This window comes from Ranitomeya variabilis, chromosome 4 (genome assembly GCF_051348905.1).
Source record: "Ranitomeya variabilis isolate aRanVar5 chromosome 4, aRanVar5.hap1, whole genome shotgun sequence".
Taxonomy (NCBI): Eukaryota; Metazoa; Chordata; class Amphibia; order Anura; family Dendrobatidae; genus Ranitomeya; species Ranitomeya variabilis.
Genome location: NC_135235.1, coordinates 633,517,381 through 633,536,209, shown reverse-complemented (window position 1 = coordinate 633,536,209; position 18,829 = coordinate 633,517,381). Strand labels below are relative to the sequence as shown.

At 46.7% G+C, this 18,829-nt stretch overlaps 1 protein-coding gene across 2 annotated transcripts in view; it reads left to right on the top strand.

Annotated features, from left to right (window-relative positions):
* The window catches only part of LOC143767225 (uncharacterized), a 385,097-nt gene that overhangs the window by 5,693 nt on the left and 360,575 nt on the right, over window positions 1–18,829 (top strand). For both annotated transcript variants that reach the window (XM_077255378.1, XM_077255379.1), the window contains exons 5-8: window positions 8–105; window positions 18,165–18,314; window positions 18,444–18,623; window positions 18,706–18,829. In XM_077255378.1, coding sequence (XP_077111493.1) covers window positions 8–105; window positions 18,165–18,314; window positions 18,444–18,623; window positions 18,706–18,829 — 552 coding nt within the window. The remainder of the gene's footprint in view (window positions 1–7; window positions 106–18,164; window positions 18,315–18,443; window positions 18,624–18,705) is intronic.

The following is an 18,829-nucleotide window of genomic DNA, read 5'->3' as shown; positions in this document are numbered from 1 at the left end:
CTTTCAGTTCTATCCAGTGAGATGACAACACCAGAGAGATGTCCCCGTCCTCTTTTTCCACAGGACTGTAAACAAGAAGATCCCAATGTTCCTCAGGATCATCAGGTAGATGGAAAAGGTGTCATGACTCATGAGAGCTTCCCTATGAGCTGTGGACGGCAGTTAAGGTCTTATGTTCAGTCTTGTTTTGTCCACCAGTATAAGGGAAGTCAGATGTATAACTCGGATGGGGATTGCATCACAATATTCGAACTGGCCAGCGGCTCTCCTGTCCCAAGCATTACAACATGTATTTCTACGTAACTGTTACGCTTGGAGTGCACACCTAATATCACGACTCAAGTGCCAACAGTGAGCAATATTACAACCACACTCTGCTGTGCTCCATATAGGAAGCATGCACTACAACTACAGTCTATTGTGTATACAGTGAACCACCTAGAAACATCTCCCAATCTGACTTCAGACCGCACCATACCACTGAAACTGCCAGATTAAAGTCACCAATGACTTACTAACCGCCAAATGAAAGCGCCGCGAGTTTGTCCTCCTACTTCTCCTGGAACTGATAGCTGTCTTTGACACAGTGGACCATTCCCTCTTACTACAGACTTTCTGATCTGTTGACACTACAGACTTGGCCCTTTGTTGGATCTCCTTGTACCTAACAGACAGGACATTCAGTGTCTCCCACTCACACACCACCTCTTCATCTCTCCCCCTATGTGTCAGTGTCCACCAAGGTTCAGTTGTAAGACAGACCTATGCTTAGAGGGCGCATGCGTGCACTCCCTCCTATTGAGACTGCCCTTAGCAACCTAAGGTATTCCCAACCTACTGCTGGGCAACACCTTCTAATTAAGGCTTTTCCTTCAATATAGAAGTGTCTGAGCTATGTTGTTAGTTTGCCTTGCATGCTTGCTAGTTGGCAGGTTCCCCAGGTCTGCCTGTCTGCCCTGTACCCCTCTGCTCTTACCTGTCTGTGTCCATCTACTCGTACCTGTCTGCGCACTTCTGTCCATCAACCGGTCCAGATCGCACCTGCCAGTGTCCATCTGTCTAACACCCGGTCGAGCAAGCACCTTCCTGTGGTTTTCTGTTCCTCAGCCGATCACATCTGCACCTGTGTTTCTAGAGTACCTGCCAGCATTTTCATCCCTCCTTTGGGTCGTCGCAGCTTATCCGCTGTAGGGGGTCAGCTGCTACCTTTTGTAGGCCAGCCATGGAGTAGCACCTGGCGCCACCTCTTTGATTCGCAGTTTTCACCTGCTGCCACTTGTCCAAGTAGAGATTTGGTAGGCCACCTAGTTTCGCCCCTTCCAGGCTTTCAGAGGGATGCAGAACAGTGATTCCACCACCTTGCCCGTTACAGTCTCCATCTGCTGGGTTGTCTGTAGTGGAAGAGGTTCGGTCTCCGCTATACTAATTCAATTAATTTATTGCAATTGATGCCACTTTGATGGTGACCGCCACTAATTTTTATAAATGTGTAGACTCCTGGTTGAGTCTCCTTCATGCGTGTTGCCTGTAGCAGTAGGCCTCCAAGACTGTCAGGCCTCCACTTCCTTGGAGTCAACTACCCGTGTTACTATCCTTACATTTTTCTGACAATGGTAGTCACAAAACTGATATTTGTGCCACCTGAGTGTGGCTCAGCATGAAAGCAGGTAGAGATGTTGCATGTGGTATCAGGGATCCCAGCAAAGGGGCAAAACACCGATCCCTCACCCACCTCCTCTTACTGTGACTTTTATTTGAAAGCTGTAAATGCTATCCCTGACCCCTATACCTCATGCTTGGCTGATTGCTGCAGTGCCATGCTACAATTTGTACTGTGAGTGAATTGAGGCCACTTTCCTAGTGTCTGTTCCTCATTTGATGTGTTTTGACAGCATTTGGGTCCGTTATAAGGTGTTGTGCATGAGTTTGTTTTTGCCTCCTATTGAGCTGAATGGCATTCGGCTATGTTCGGTGAATTTTCAACAAATTAGTTGGCGAATATTGCAAATATTGAAATATTCGCTCATCTCTACTCACCATAACCACTAAATTCTAGTCACTTCAGTGCTGAGCTGACTACATCGGAGAGGATTTTTTGATCCGATCTATCACTTTAGTACTGATCCGTCCACAGCAGAGTTGGTAAAATTAGGTTCTCAAAAAATCACCTCAGATCTAGTCACTACTAGGGTTGAGCGAAACGGGTCGTTCATTTTCAAAAGTCGCCGACTTTTGGCTAAGTCGGCGTCTCATGAAACCCGATCCGACCCCTGTGCTTGTCGGCCATGCGGTACGCGACTTTCGCGCCAAAGTCGCGTTTCAATGACGCGAAAAGCGCCATTTCTCAGCCAATGAAGGTGAACGCAGAGTGTGGGCAGCGTGATGACATAGGTCCTGGTCCCCACCATCTTAGAGAAGGGCATTGCAGTGATTGGCTTGCTGTCTGCGGCGTCACAGGGGCTATAAAGGGGCGTTCCCGCCGACCGCCATCTCACTGCTGCTGATCTGAGCTTAGGGAGAGGTTGCTGCCGCTTCGTCAGAAGCAGGGAGAGCGTTAGGCAGGGTCCACTAACCACCAAACCGCTTGTGCTGTAGCGATTTCCACTGTCCAACACCACCTTCGGTGTGCAGGGACAGTGGAAGCTAATTTTTTTTTTTTTTCTCTCAGCGCTGTAGCTCATTGGGCTGCCCTAGAAGGCTCCGTGATAGCTGTATTGCTGTGTGTACGCCACTGTGGAAACCAACTGCTTTTTTCAAAGCACATATCCTCTTGTTCCTTCCTTTCTGCACAGCTATCTTTTTTGTTTGTCCACACTTTTTATTTAATTTGTGCATCAGTCCACTCCTATTGCTGCCTGCCATACCTGGCTGAGATTACTGCAGGGAGATAGTAATTGTAGGACAGTCCCTGTTTTTTTTTTGTTTTTTTTTGTGGGAGATTATGATTGGCATTTCTGCTAGAGTGCCATCCCTGTGTGTGCCATCTCTCACTGAGTGGGCCATAGAAAGCCTATGTATTTTTTTCCTTGATTTGGGTTTTAAAATCTACCTTAACAAAAAAACACTACATCAATCAGTGGGAGAAAAATATTGGCCTCAGTCAGGGCTTGTGTGCCACTCCTGTGTGTGCCATCTCTCACTCAGTGGGCCATAGAAAGCCTTTTTTTTTTTATTTTATTTTATTATTTGGTTTCTAAAGTCTCCCTGAAAAAAAAACAAATAAAAAAAAAACAGTGGGAGATTAATATTGCCCTTTCAGCTTGTGTGCCACTCTTGACTCCTGGGTGTGCCACCTCTCTCTCTCAAATTGTGGGCCATAGAAAGCCTATTTATTTTTTTCCTTGCTTTGGGTTCGAAAATCTACCTTAAAAAAAAAACACTACATCAATCAGTGGGAGAAAAATATTGGCCTCAGTCAGGGCTTGTGTGCCACTCCTGTGTGTGTCATCTCTCACTCAGTGGGCCATAGAAAGCCTATTTATTTTTTTCCTTGATTTGGGTTCGAAAATCTACCTTAACAAAAAAACACTACATCAATCAGTGGGAGAAAAATATTGGCCTCAGTCAGGGCTTGTGTGCCACTCCTGTGTGTGCCATCTCTCACTCAGTGGGCCATAGAAAGCCTTTTTTTTTTTTAAATTTTATTATTTGGTTTCTAAATTGTCCCTGAAAAAAACATTTTATCTTATTTGGTTTCTAAAGTCTCCCTGAGAAAAAAAAAAAAAACAGTGGGAGATTAATATTGCCCTTTCAGCTTGTGTGCCAGTCTTGACTCCTGGGTGTGCCACCTCTCTCTCTCACATTGTGGGCCATAGAAAGCCTATTTATTTTTTTCCTTGATTTGGGTTCTAAAATCTACCTTAAAAATAAACACTACATCAATCAGTGGGAGAAAAATATTGGCCTCAGTCAGGGCTTGTGTGCCACTCCTGTGTGTGCCATCTCTCACTCAGTGGGCCATAGAAAGCCTTTTTTTTATTTTATTTTATTATTTGGTTTCTAAATTGTCCCTGAAAAAAACATTTTATCTTATTTGTTTTCTAAAGTCTCCCTGAGGAAAAAAAAAAAAAATAGGTGGGAGATTAATATTGACATTTGTGCTTGAGTGACAGTCCTGCGTGTGTGTCATCTCTGTGATTTTGTGCCACAGAAAACAGAGTGTGTAACATTGTGCCTGATTTTCCTTGTGGTCTCACCAACCTGTTAAGGGATATTGAAATCATACTGAAGTTATAGCTCACCGTGTAAGTTGTTTGACAGCAACAAATAAAGTTAATTTGGTTAAGTTTTTCAAACAATGAGGAAGTCTGGTGCAAGAGGTCGTGGCCGTGGGCGTTCATTGTCAGCTGGTAATAATGGTAGTGGTAGTGGAGCATCAGGTGGTCGTGGGGATAAAAATATTCCACCTAAGTCTGGAGCTGTGGAGGCTGTTTCGTCGTCTGGCTACACAAGGCCTCGAAAGCTTTCTTTTCTGGGATTAGGAAAACCGATTTTAAAGCCGGAGCAGCAACAGCAAGTTTTGGCTTACATTGCAGACTCAGCCTCTAGCTCTTTTGCCTCCTCTTCTGAAACTGGTAAATGTAAAAGCAGCGCGTCGCTTGTGGATGTTCACGGTCAGGGACAAGTCGCTTCCTTGTCCTCCTCAGCAAAAACAACAACAAGAGAGAAGGATGCAGCAGGCGACACAACGGGTTACTCCATGGAGCTCTTTACACATACCGTCCCTGGCTTAGAAAGTGAAACACTTAACAGGCCATGCCCATTACAAGTAGATTCTGACATGGAGTGCACTGATGCACAGCCACAGCCAGAGTACTATGCTGCTCCTTTGACTGAGACCACAACATTGCCCTCTCAGGGTACTGATCCGCAATCAGACCCTGATGAGACTATGTTGCCCCGCCACGAACGCTATACCACCGACCGACACAGTGACACAGACGAAGTTGCACACGAGCTCGAAGAGGAGGTAATAGATGACCCAGTTGTTGACCCCGATTGGCAGCCATTGGGGGAACAGGGTGCAGGCGGCAGTAGCTCAGAAGCGGAGGTGGAGGAGGGGCCGCAGCAGGCATCAACATCGCAACAGGTTCCATCTGCCGGGCCCGTATCTGACCCAAAACGCGTGTCAAAGCCAAAACCTGTTGGAGGACAGCGTGGCCATCCAGTTAAAGCTCAGTCTGCAATCCCTGAAAAGGGATCCGATGCTAGGAAGAGTGCAGTCTGGCATTTTTTTAAACAACATCCAATTGATCAGCGCAAAGTCATCTGTCAAAAATGTTCAACTAGCTTAAGCAGAGGTCAGAATCTGAAAAGTCTCAATACTAGTTGCATGCATAGACACTTAACCACCATGCATTTTCAAGCCTGGACTAACTACCAAACGTCCCTTAAGGTTGTAGCACCCTCGGCCAATGAAGCTAGTCAGCAACGCAACATCCCTTCCGTCACTGTAAGGCCACCATTTTCCGCACCACCGGCAGTATCTGTGCAGGTTTCTTTGACAGCCAAAAGCAGTCAGGGTCAGGGAATCACCAGTTTTGTAGGAGGAAATATTGCATCTAGGGCACCGGCGGAAACAATACCGTCTCCAACCGTCTCTCAGTCTGCCAGGTCCACCGGCACACCCGCAAGTTCCACGATCTCCATCTCTCCAGTTCAGCTCACACTACATGAGACTCTGGTTAGGAAAAGGAAGTACTTATCCTCGCATCCGCGTACATAGGGTTTTAACGCCCACATAGCTAGACTAATCTCGTTAGAGATGATGCCCTACCGGTTAGTTGAAAGCGAAGCTTTCAAAGCCCTGATGGAGTACGCTGAACCACGATACGAGCTACCCAGTCGACACTTTTTTTCAAGAAAAGCCATCCCAGCCCTGCACCAGCACGTTAAACAGCGCATCGTCCATGCACTCAGGCAATCTGTGAGTACAAAGGTGCACCTGACTACAGATGCATGGACCAGTAGGCATGGCCAGGGACGTTATGTGTCCATCACGGCACACTGGGTGAATGTGGTGGATGCAGGGTCCACAGGGGACATCAATTTCGGGACAGTTGTGCCTAGCCCACGGTCTAGGAAACAGTTGGCTGTAGGCGTTCGCACCCCCTCCTCCTCCTCCTCCTCGTCCTCCTGCAGAAGCTACAGCTCTTCCACAGACCGCAGTCGGCCAACCACTCCATCGGCAGATGACACTGTTGCACACTAGTTGTCCCATTATGGACCAGCTACTGGCAAGCGTCAGCAGGCTGTATTGGCTATGAAGTGTTTGGGCGACAACAGACACACCGCGGAAGTTCTGTCCGAGTTCTTGCAACAAGAAACGCAGTCGTGGCTGGGCACAGTAGATCTTGAGGCAGGCAAGGTAGTGAGTGATAACGGAAGGAATTTCATGGCTGCCATCTCCCTTTCCCAACTGAAACACATTCCTTGCCTGGCTCACACCTTAAACCTGGTGGTGCAGTGCTTATTGAAAACTTATCCTGGGTTCTCCGACCTGCTCCTCAAAGTGCGTGGACTTTGCTCACATATCCGACGTTCGCCTGTACACGCCAGCCGTATGCAGACCTATCAGCGGTCTTTGAACCTTCCCCAGCATCGCCTAATCATAGACGTTGCAACAAGGTGGAACTCAACACTGCACATGCTTCAGAGACTGTGCCAACAGAGGCGGGCTGTTATGTTTTTGTGGGAGGATACACATACACGGGCAGGCAGTAGGATGGCAGACATGGAGTTGTCAGGTGTGCAGTGGTCCAAGATACAAGACATGTGTCAAGTCCTTCAGTGTTTTGAGGAATGCACACGGCTGGTTAGTGCAGACAATGCCGTAATAAGCATGAGCATCCCCCTAATGCGTCTGCTGATGCAAAGTTTGACGCACATAAAGGAGCAGGCGTCTGCACCAGAGGAAGAGGAAAGCCTTGATGACAGTCAGCCATTGTCTGGTCAGGGCAGTGTACAGGACGAGGTAGCGGGCGAAGAGGAGGTGGAGGACGAGGAGGATGATGGGGATGAGTATATTTTTAATGCGGAAGCTTTCCCGGGGGCACTGGAAATTGGTTGCGTGGCAAGGCCGGGTTCTGGTTTTTTGAGGGACACAAGTGACGTAGATTTGCCTGAAACTGCCCCTCAACCAATCACAACCGGAGATTTGACAACTGGAACTTTGGCCCACATGGCGGATTATGCCTTACGTATCCTAAAAAGGGACACACGCATTACGAAAATGATGAACGATGACGATTACTGGTTGGCCTGCCTCCTTGATCCACGCTATAAAGGCAAATTGCAAAATATTATGCCACATGAGAACTTGGAACTAATATTAGCAACCAAACAATCAACTCTTGTTGACCGTTTGCTTCAGGCATTCCCAGCACACAGCGCACGTGATCGTTCTCACACGAGCTCCAGGGGGCAGCAGACTAGGAGTGTTAGGGGTGCACACATCAGAAGTGGCATTGGACAGAGGGGTTTTCTGACCAGGTTGTGGAGTGATTTTGCTATGACCGCAGACAGGACAGGTACTGCTGCATCAATTGAAAGTGACAGGAGACAACATTTGTCCAGTATGGGTACTAACTATTTTTCATCCCTTATCGATGTTCTCCCTCAACCGTCATTCCCATTTGATTACTGGGCATCAAAATTAGACACCTGGCCAGAATTGGCAGAATATGCATTGCAGGAGCTTGCTTGCCCGGCAGCAAGTGTCCTATCAGAAAGAGTATTCAGTGCTGCAGGTTCAATATTAACCGAAAAAAGGACTCGTCTGGCTACCCAAAATGTTGACGATCTAACATTCATTAAAATGAACCACAACTGGATTTCGAAATCTTTTGCCCCACCTTGCCCGGCCGACACCTAGCTTTCCTATGAAAAGCTCTTGCCTGTGGACTACTGTGAATTACTTTTCTAATGTCTAATTTTCTGCAGCTGATTGTCCAGCATACGACATGTTTACACCTCCCTAAATGGCCAAACTCCCCACACGGGGCCGTGGTATCGCGACTTGGCGCAAGCACCCGTGAGACTGCTGTTTGTCTGAAGAGGTGGGTGTGGCCGCTTTTGGTCGACGGCACTGCCACTGGGTCCCTCATAGTACAATGTAGTGTCTCTGGCGGTGGTGGTGCGCACCCAACGTCAGACACACCGTTGTAACATGAGGGGCCCTGGGGCGGTCCCGCCGGCCTCAAGAGAGTTACCCCCCCCCCCCAGCTCAAACTGTGCTCTACCACGTGCAAAATTATGTCGCACAGCTCCACCAATCTTTTGTCTATTCGCTGACATCATTCAATGTCTGGCACTGACAATACAAATTTGTAGACATCTATGATGCAACTTAAAGTAGTCTGTGTCTGTGTCCTATATTGGCACCATTAAACAGTTACTGCCAAATTACTATGTCAGAAACTCAGCAGATGAGCCCACCCCTGTTCCTAAGTATGCCACTTTTTTTTTTTTTGGTTGTTTTGCGAGACATTAACATCTATTTATATTTTGGGAGTACTGGGACAGACACTCCTTGCAATACTCCTCCACTGACCACCAAGCTGCCTGCCCGTGTATCCATGTAACCGATGTAAAACTGCCATGAGCCTATTGTTTGTTATTTTAGGCCTTTGATAGCCTGTCTGCGGTCCCTACTTTAAATACTCCTCCACTGACCACCAAGCTGCCTGCCCGTGTATCCATGTAACCGATGTAAAACTGCCATGAGCCTATTGTTTGTTATTTTAGGCCTTTGATAGCCTGTCTGCGGTCCCTACTTTAAATACTCCTCCACTGACCACCAAGCTGCCTGCCCGTGTATCCATGTAACCGATGTAAAAGTGCCATGAGCCTATTGTTTGTTATTTTAGGCCTTTGATAGCCTGTCTGCGGTCCCTACTTTAAATACTCCTCCACTGACCACCAAGCTGCCTGCCCGTGTATCCATGTAACCGATGTAAAAGTGCCATGAGCCTATTGTTTGTTATTTTAGGCCTTTGATAGCCTGTCTGCGGTCCCTACTTTAAATACTCCTCCACTAACCACCAAGCTGCCTGCCCGTGTATCCATGTAACCGATGTAAAACTGCCATGAGCCTATTGTTTGTTATTTTAGGCCTTTGATAGCCTGTCTGCGGTCCCTACTTTAAATACTCCTCCACTGACCACCAAGCTGCCTGCCCGTGTATCCATGTAACCGATGTAAAAGTGCCATGAGCCTATTGTTTGTTATTTTAGGCCTTTGATAGCCTGTCTGCGGTCCCTACTTTAAATACTCCTCCACTGACCACCAAGCTGCCTGCCCGTGTATCCATGTAACCGATGTAAAAGTGCCATGAGCCTATTGTTTGTTATTTTAGGCCTTTGATAGCCTGTCTGCGGTCCCTACTTTAAATACTCCTCCACTGACCACCAAGCTGCCTGCCCGTGTATCCATGTAACCGATGTAAAACTGCCATGAGCCTATTGTTTGTTATTTTAGGCCTTTGATAGCCTGTCTGCGGTCCCTACTTTAAATACTCCTCCACTGACCACCAAGCTGCCTGCCCGTGTATCCATGTAACCGATGTAAAAGTGCCATGAGCCTATTGTTTGTTATTTTAGGCCTTTGATAGCCTGTCTGCGGTCCCTACTTTAAATACTCCTCCACTGACCACCAAGCTGCCTGCCCGTGTATCCATGTAACCGATGTAAAACTGCCATGAGCCTATTGTTTGTTATTTTAGGCCTTTGATAGCCTGTCTGTGGTCACTCCTTGCAATACTCCTCCACTGACCACCAAGCTGCCTGCCCGTGTATCCATGTAACCGATGTAAAAGTGCCATGAGCCTATTGTTTGTTATTTTAGGCCTTTGATAGCCTGTCTGCGGTCACTCCTTGCAATACTCCTCCACTGACCACCAAGCTGCCTGCGCATGTATCCATGTAACCGATGTAAAACTGCAGTATTTTGCTTATAAAAAAGAAAATACTGGAGAGATATCAAATGCAGACATTTTTACATTAAAAACAAAAACACATACAACAAAAAACTGGTACAGTACAAAAATTGGCCACCAGCTACAAAAACTTTCTCCTACAAGTAGTTAACTGAAAGGTTTTTTCCCATTGAAAACACAGATATGGCATCCACCGAGTGTTGTCCTGTCGCGTCTTCTTTATATTATTGCCAAGAAGCTGCAACTGAATAAAGCTGAGCTTCTACCTTCGGCCTCTTATTAACTGGTTTTTTTTTGAAAAAAATTGGCTGTTCCGGCCTAGTAAAGGTGTCTGCCCCTGCCTGGTGTTGTCCTCAACTGAATAAAGCTGAGCTTCTACCTTCTGCCTCTTATTAACTGCTGTTTTTTTTAAAAAATTGGCTGTTCCGGCCTAGTAAAGGTGTCTGCCCCTGCCTGGTGTTGTCCTCAACTGAATAAAGCTGAGCTTCAACCTTCTGTTCCAAAATAACGATTTTTAAAAATGAAATTGGCTGTTCCGGCCTAGTAAAGGTGTCTGCCCCTGCCTGGTGTTGTCCTCAACTGAATAAAGCTGAGCTTCTACCTTCTGCCTCTTATTAACTGCTGTTTTTTTTTTTTTTAAATTGGCTGTTCCGGCCTAGTAAAGGTGTCTGCCCCTGCCTGGTGTTGTCCTCAACTGAATAAAGCTGAGCTTCTACCTTCTGTTCCAAATGACGATATTTAAAAATGAAATTGGCTGTTCCGGCCTAGTAAAGGTGTCTGCCCCTGCCTGGTGTTGTCCTCAACTGAACAAAGCTGAGCTTCCACATTCTGGCTTTCGGCCTATACTATCAGATATTAAACTGCATTTGGCCTACTAGTGTGGTTAGGCCCTTGAAACAGTGTCTGCTGCTCTTGGGTTTGCTACTCCACTGAACAAAGCAATGCCGCCTGTTTAGTCCTGTTACCAATTTTGAACTGCATTTAGCCTACTTTATTCTTTGGCCCTATATCTGTTTCCTCCTCATCCTGCCCATTGCCCAGCCACTGCTAGATGAGTCTGCTGGTACATTGACCTAGGCCACTACATTCCCCTTGTACTCTACACAGCCAGAATCTGACCCTGCTGAAAGTAAGGTTCCCCTTCCCGCATGTTATACCACCTTACACAGGGAAAAGAGGAAGGTGCAGATGAAAGTGCAGGTTCCTTCATCAGGTGGGGGGGGGGCATACTCGTTGGCGACGTCACTGGCACAGGGCCCCTCAGAGTACGCAAAAGTGTCGCTGCTGGTGGGAGGCGCCCCCGCCATGCAAACACACCGCCGTACTTTGAGGGGCCCTGTGCCAGTGCCAATGCGAACGAGTGGGCCCCCCTGCTTGCTCAGGATCACAGCACTTGCAACGTTGAAATACTTACCTCTCCCTGAAACACCGCCGTGACGTAGTCCGCATTTCCTGGGCCCACGAAAAACTTGAGCCAGCCCTACTCCCCCCACAACTTTTGCCAAATGACCCCCAATTTCCTATGCCCAACTATTATTATAAAGTTAATTAAGATTGACAAGCTTCAGAAACAAGAATGGATGTTTTTGGCATTAAAATGGGCACTGTAGGTGTTTTCCTGGCCTCCACTCACTGCCGACTATGCTTCCCCATTGACTTGCATTGGGTTTCGTGTTTCGGTCGATCCCCGACTTTTAGCGACAATCGGGCGACTGCACTCGACTCGACTCTGGACAAAGTCGGGTTTCACAAAACCCGACTCTATCTTAAAAAAATGAAAGTCGCTCAACTCTAGTCACTACCATTCTGCTATGGGATCTTCACTGGTCTGAAGGAGGCTCCGCTCCTTCCGATGACATCATTCCCTCAAAAAATAATCTCCATTCTAGACCCTACCATTCTTTAACCCTTTGGAGTTCTGCTTTCAGGACCTGTGATGATGTCACAGTCATGAGATCAGTCACATGGCGGAGGAGCAGGATGGATGCTTGTAGGAAGTGAAAGGTTTTCTGTGTAGGAAGCTGCCACATGTAAGAGCTGAAGGGAGAAGTCTGCACTGGTGAGCGGCAATGGGGGAGCAGGGACTGTGTGATAGAGGGGACAGGAATCAGTCCTGGGGGGGCACCGGGACTCTGCACATTAGGGTACAGCCGGCTCCACATGTAAGAGCTGAAGGGAGAAGTCTGCACTGGTGAGCGGCAATGGGGGAGCAGGGACTGTGTGATAGAGGGGACAGGACTCAGTCCTGGGGGGCACCGGGACTCTGTACATTAGGGTACAGCCGGCTCCACATGTAAGAGCTGAAGGGAGAAGTCTGCACTGGTGAGCGGTAATGGGGGAGCAGGGACTGTGTGATAGAGGGGACAGGACTCAGTCCTGGGGGGCACCGGGACTCTGCACATTAGGGTACAGCCGGCTCCACATGTAAGAGCAGAAGGGAGAAGTCTGCACTGGTGAGCGGTAATGGGGGAGCAGGGACTGTGTGATAGAGGGGACAGGACTCAGTCCTGGGGGTAATCGTCAGGACTATCTGCACATTTGCTCTAATGATCACTTGTGTGCATTACTGTGAAGAGCTGTAAAACCTGCACTCATGTAATGACCACAGGCAGGAAACTGATCCCCCAACACACAGCAGAAGTATAATATTCCCGGGACATTCACATGTTGTTCCAATGGGGTGTACTTAATTCTCTGCATTATATGTCCTATTGGGGGTCTCTGTGTTAGAGAGACAGGACAGAAACTGAGAGTGAGGATGAGGTCTCATTGCCACATTACAGACAGAAAACCTTTTATCTTTGGCCAAACATTGCTGTGCTCCAGGACACAACATATACAATATGAAAGTTGTTTTTTTAACCCCTTAAGAACCGCTGATACGCTTCTCTGAGGTCATGTGATGACCCCAAGGTACAGTGGCCTGTGATGCTCAGCTATAAGCGGACTCTCACAAGTACTGCGGTGTATGAGACCAGCAATAAAAATGATAAATGTTTTACTTTTTTTCTGTACTTTTTACTCTAATACCCTTAACAAGCACCACACAAAACACGTGTAAAAGCATCACTTACACACAAATTACCAGTATTTTAAAGAATAAAATAAATATGACTCTTTCTTCAAGAAGACGCTATTCAGCGGAGGAGGCAGACACTTTCCTTGCTTTCAAGCAGTGAGAACCACATTCCTGTAGTGCTCATCTTCCTCATTTTTGTTTCTGGAGCTCTCGTTACCTTCCTGGCCATGGGAATAGATCCGGCTACAAACAAGACAGAAGACCTTGGGTCCGGGTTAACAGGACCAACTTTACTGTGTAATTCATTTACACATGGCTACAGCATACAGATTAAGACAGTCTCTTTTTAGTGGTGATCCCTTGGTTCTGTGCTCCATCAGTCTTTGTCAACGTCCTGTCCTGAGACCCACCATCTTTACCCCTCTCCGCGACTCGGCTGATAAATTCTTCATCAGGGAGACAGAGGCATGACTCTCTATGCCTTTTCTTGACCTTAAGCCCAAAACTGTCCCAGCATCTTGACGTGGCTTGTGATGTGCCCTCATTCTTCTAGAAATCTTGTACTGACTAAACTCGTTCTCCTTTGCTGAACCTTCGTTGCACTGCAACCTGCTTAGGCTAGTTTCAAATTTGCGTAAGGGAGGGCTGTGGATGGCCGCTTACTTCCTTCCTATTTCCTCCCTGAAACCCCGCCTACACTCTGCCTACTCTGCATGCGTCCTGCGTACCTTTCTTTAACAGTGAGTACGCAGGGTCATGTGTTGTATGCAGATGAGTACGCATACGGCGATCTGAGTTGTGCGGCGACAACACGGAAATGCAAAATTGTGGGAAAAATTGCACAACAATTTTTGGGCTGTTGGAGCTCGCTGCATCAGTCTCAGCGTAAAATAGCCATGATCCGCAATTTATACAGGATGGGTCAAGTGTTGCGCCGGCCAATTACAGCCATGTCAATACTTGGCATGTCTGTGATGGTTCTGGAAGTGCCCACTGCGTCATAGCTTGTTGTATGACTGCGCTGCAACCTTTCAACAAACTTTATTCAGCACGTGTTCGGATTTCATCATCTTCCTGTATGAACCCCGAACTTTACAGTTTGGTTTCGCTCATCGCTGTTCAGACAGTTTTTTATACCATGCTTGATGAAGAGACCTAAGAAGTCTTGAAAGCTCGCTTTGTAACATAATTAGTTTTATTTTACTTAGCAAATAAAAGGTAGCGTAACTAGAAGCTTATTATCTTGTTTTTTTTCCACCGAGAGCGATTTATTTTTTTTGTTTTGTATTACTTTTTACATACAGACCACACTGATGTCAGTTTGTCTGTATTTCACTGCTGATATCTCTATATTTATTCCGTTATTATTGCTATCTTTCATTGTATGCCATGAGACGGGATACTCAAGGAATCTGAGGTCAGATGCCAGGAAGGTGTCTCATAATAGAAGGAAGAGACAAATACGTAGTCAGTTAAAGTTCTGAGATCAGAATACCAGGATGATAGCAGATCTGAGCATAAGGGGTAAAATAGGCAGTCCAATGAGGTCCAAGGTCAGGCAACTAAATATTTGCAAACAGAACACAAGGCACAGAGAGACAAACCAAACAGAAGCTGAACATGCATCTGACAGAGGTCTGGGAGAAATAACTCCGTTAATTAGCCTGGTAATCACCTGGGATAATGAATCCCTGGAAACAGCGTCGTACTGGAGCACCTTGGGCCCGCCAGAGAAAATCATTCTTGGGGCCCACTATGTAGCTACCTAGAAATAAATACAAGACCACCAATTGTATGGTAAAACACGCTAATATCAGAGTATAATATAAGGTAGTACACGTCTTAATTATGTAGTAGGGGATGGGGTAACCCCCTCATAGAATATAATGTATCCCCCTCATAGAATATTATGTAGCCTCCATTATGGAATATAATGCAGCCCCCCCTCACAGAATATAATGTAGTCACCATCACAGAATATAATGCAGCCCCTCATAGAATATAGTGCATCCTCCCTCATGGGGTATAATTCAGCACCCCACAAGCTATAATTCAACCCCCCTCATAAGGTATAATACAGCCCCCCCCATGGAATATATTGTAGCACCCTTATAGGGTATAATTCAGCCCCTCTCATACAGTATAATGCAGCCTTTCCACACAGAATATAATGTAGCCCCCTCAGAGTATTATGCAACCCCATAGAATATACTGTAGCCCCCCTCATATAAAATAATGCAGCCCCCCCACAGAATATAATATAGCCCACTCAAAGTATAACGCAGCTCCCCTCATAGGGTATAATGCAGCCCCCCTCCACCTCCATCATTGTCCTCATCACCACCTCCAACATTGCCTTCTCACCCGCAACCCCTATCATTGCCAATCTCTAATGCACACACAGCACCCCACACACACCCAGCACCGCACCACATACTCTCATGCAGGCAGAAAAACAGAGACACCGCAATATTCACCTATCCGCATGCTCGCTGCAGCCACAGCACATACAGGAAGCAGCATCTTCGGAGCCGGCAGCTTTCTCTCTGAAACAGCTGCGCTAAATGATAACGTCATCCAGCCGTGCTGTCTGAGACAGGAAGCGCCATTGGACAGGAAGCAGGATGGCATCTGATCCCTGCAAGTCTGCTTCGCTGCCATGCTGCAGGGATTAGCCACCCTGCAGGGGCCCACCACCGGGGCCCCAATGCAGCCGCTCCGGATTTATATGCGGGCACTGTTAGCCTCAGCCTGCGGCCAACACTGCCTGCTATGTGAAATGAATACTCACTCCTCTCCACGCCCATGGGGGCTGGGAAAGCGTGAATATTAATTTCTCTTTAGCAGCGGGGACAGGTTCCTGTCTCAAGCTGCTGCTCAGCTGACACCGGGCAGGCTCCCCAGACTCGGGGACTCCATAGCTGCTGGGTGTGCTGCTATTAGCGCACACCACTGGCTGGGGGCCCATGGAGCAGTGTGAGCCCTAGGCAGCTGCTGGCCAGTATGCCAGAAGGTGTCAGCACCTGGGCCCACCAGAGAATCTTCCGGTGGGCCAGTCCAACCCTGCCTGGAGACAGCCAGTGTCTTCCTGTCTCCGATTGGATGGCCGAACTGCCAATCAACACACTGACACCTCAGCACGCCTCTGCACCGCACTGGATGACTGAGCTGTCAGTAATTGTACCCGAGAAACACTGAGGGGTGGAACCAAGACGAACATCCTTCCTCTTCCGCCCTTTTTTTGCCCTTCTTTGTTTCCAGTCTCACTTTACAACTTGTACTGGGAACAAAAGAGGCAGTACTGCAAATTGGTGCATAAATAGTAAGAAAGTAGTAATAAATGGGTTAAATTAATTAAAAACACCAAAGTTGAGCATGTAACAAAAAATAATAGGTGGCTGAGGAGCACCTGATATACAATAATTGTGTATAGCCAAAAAAAGGTGCAAAAGTACTGTATATGATTGAATAGAAATACACATAAATGACAAGTCTTTTAAAAATAAAGGAAACACTAGAGAGTGACAAACACAGCAGGAGGGAAAGTGAGTACATTATACTGATGGTGTAAGAACAATGTATACAAATAAGTACATAATGGTAAAGCTAGAGTTTGTGAATAAGGACTGGAAATATGAAGAGAAAAAGTAAAGGACGAATATTTATCCATATGCTCCTCATGCCAGGATGCCGTCAGCCCCAAAGCGTGTTTCGGCACTAGCCCTCATCAGGGGGTGCCATCAAACCAATGGAGAGAACTATTTAACCTCCCGTGAGCCAGTCAGAACTGCTCGGTCATAATATAATAATAATAATCTTTATTTTTATATAGCGCTAACATATTCCGCAGCGCTTTACAGTTTGCACACATTATCATCGCTGTCCCCGATGGGGCTCACAATCTAAATTCCCTATCAGTATGTCTTTGGAATGTGGGAGGAAACCGGAGAACCCGCAAACACGGGTAGAAGAGAACATACAAACTCTTTGCAGATGTTGTCCTGAGTGGGATCCCAGGACTCCAGCGCTGCAAGGCTGCAGTGCTAATCACTGCGCCACCGTGCTGCCCGCAATAATATATCATTGCCGAAAATGGAGCAGTAACTGGACAGCTTCCGAAGGTGAACACACCCTGTTCCACGTCATCGGAGGTAGGATGGGTCGTGTGACGGAAAACCCAACCTTGTCAATGACTAGGGCAGGGAGGGTGAGACAAGAGCCACACTATGCCCGGATATAGACGCGGTAGAGAATGTGCTGGCCCGATGGAGATCAGCGCATGCGCACAGGCAAAGGTAGAGACTTATTGAAAAATGCCCAGGCAGGAGGAACTCGGGAAGAAAGCAGATTGGAACCAGAGATGAAGATTCAGGACTGGGAAAGGGGAACTAAAACCATCTTGTAGACATGTGACAGACGGTGTGACTGTGTGCACTGAGGATCATGTTTGGAATAGTTTTTACATACAGACCACAATGATGTTGTTTGTCTGTATGTTATTGCTGATCGCTTTATATTTAATCCTTTATTAATTATCTCTCTTTGTGTGGTCTTTTCAATATTGTCCCCTCCCTTTTTTTGCCTCCCAATCCCACTCTATCACCTGTACTGGGTAACTCCTGTATACATGTTAATATCCTCCATATCCGCCCTCTTTTCTGTTGACTCTGATATCTCTGACCCTGTACACATGTTACCGCAGGGTCAGTTACATCGGCCGCTCTACGTGCGCTCTTCTCTACTGTTGTGTTTATTATTTTTTAGTCATTAGTATCATTATTTCTGCCCCGACACACATCTCCTTCTCGCTTTTCTCAATTTATGCAGGGCCTTTCTGGGACAATCACATTTACTGGGATTACAATCTTCTGTAGCTTCTATCATTATCTGTTACTGACTTCCCCAGTTCCGCCGTCCCGATCTCTGTGGATGTTTCCGTCACTTAATAACTTTATATCTTTTTTTTCATGGAACATTTATTTATCAAAGAGTCAGTAAAATTAGGTTTTCTTTTTAGATTATTTCTGAGTTTTTGGTGTCGGGTTGGAGATATGCTGTGATAAATCTCTGTATGTGACTATAATAGGATTGTGCTATACTGAGGGCAGGACAGGGCCATGACTGATGTAGTGATCATGAGAAGCCGGTAACAGCTCTGGAGATTTCTTACATGGGATCTTTATGATGTTATATCGTCATCTTCTCATTCAGGTCCCTACAATATCGGATCCTCTCTGTGGATATCTTCTAAATAAGAGACTTCTCCTGAGTGACCCTACAAGGATGGATAGGGACAGGGACAAGATGGCGGAGAGGATATTACACATCACCCTAGAGATCCTCTTCCGGCTTACTGGAGAGGTGAGAAATTCTGATAACGTCACATTACACCATTCTTATCTATGGGAATAACAGATGGACAGAACTGGAGAGGTGAGGACTCTGGAAATGTCTGTAGTGAGCTTTATTCATGTGTATCTCCATAACCAGGATTACACAGTAGTGAAGAAGACCTCTAGTGAGCGCTGTCAGGCCCCTGCGTCTGAGGGATGGGGAAGACACCTGAGTCCAATCACGGGGCCTCCACCTCACCCCCTGATACATGAGGTCATCAATGACCAGAAAATCCTAGAACTCACCTACAAGATGATTGAGCTGCTGACTGGAGAGGTGACACTGCTGGGAATGCTGGGACATTATACAGTAACGCTATGGAGGGATCGGGGGATGAATGTATCATTGTATGTGTCAGGTTCCTATAAGGTGTCAGGATGTCGCCATCTATTTCTGCATGGAGGAGTGGGAGTATTTAGAAGGACACAAAGATCTGTACAAGGACGTCATGATGGAGATTCCCCAGCCCCTCACATCACCAG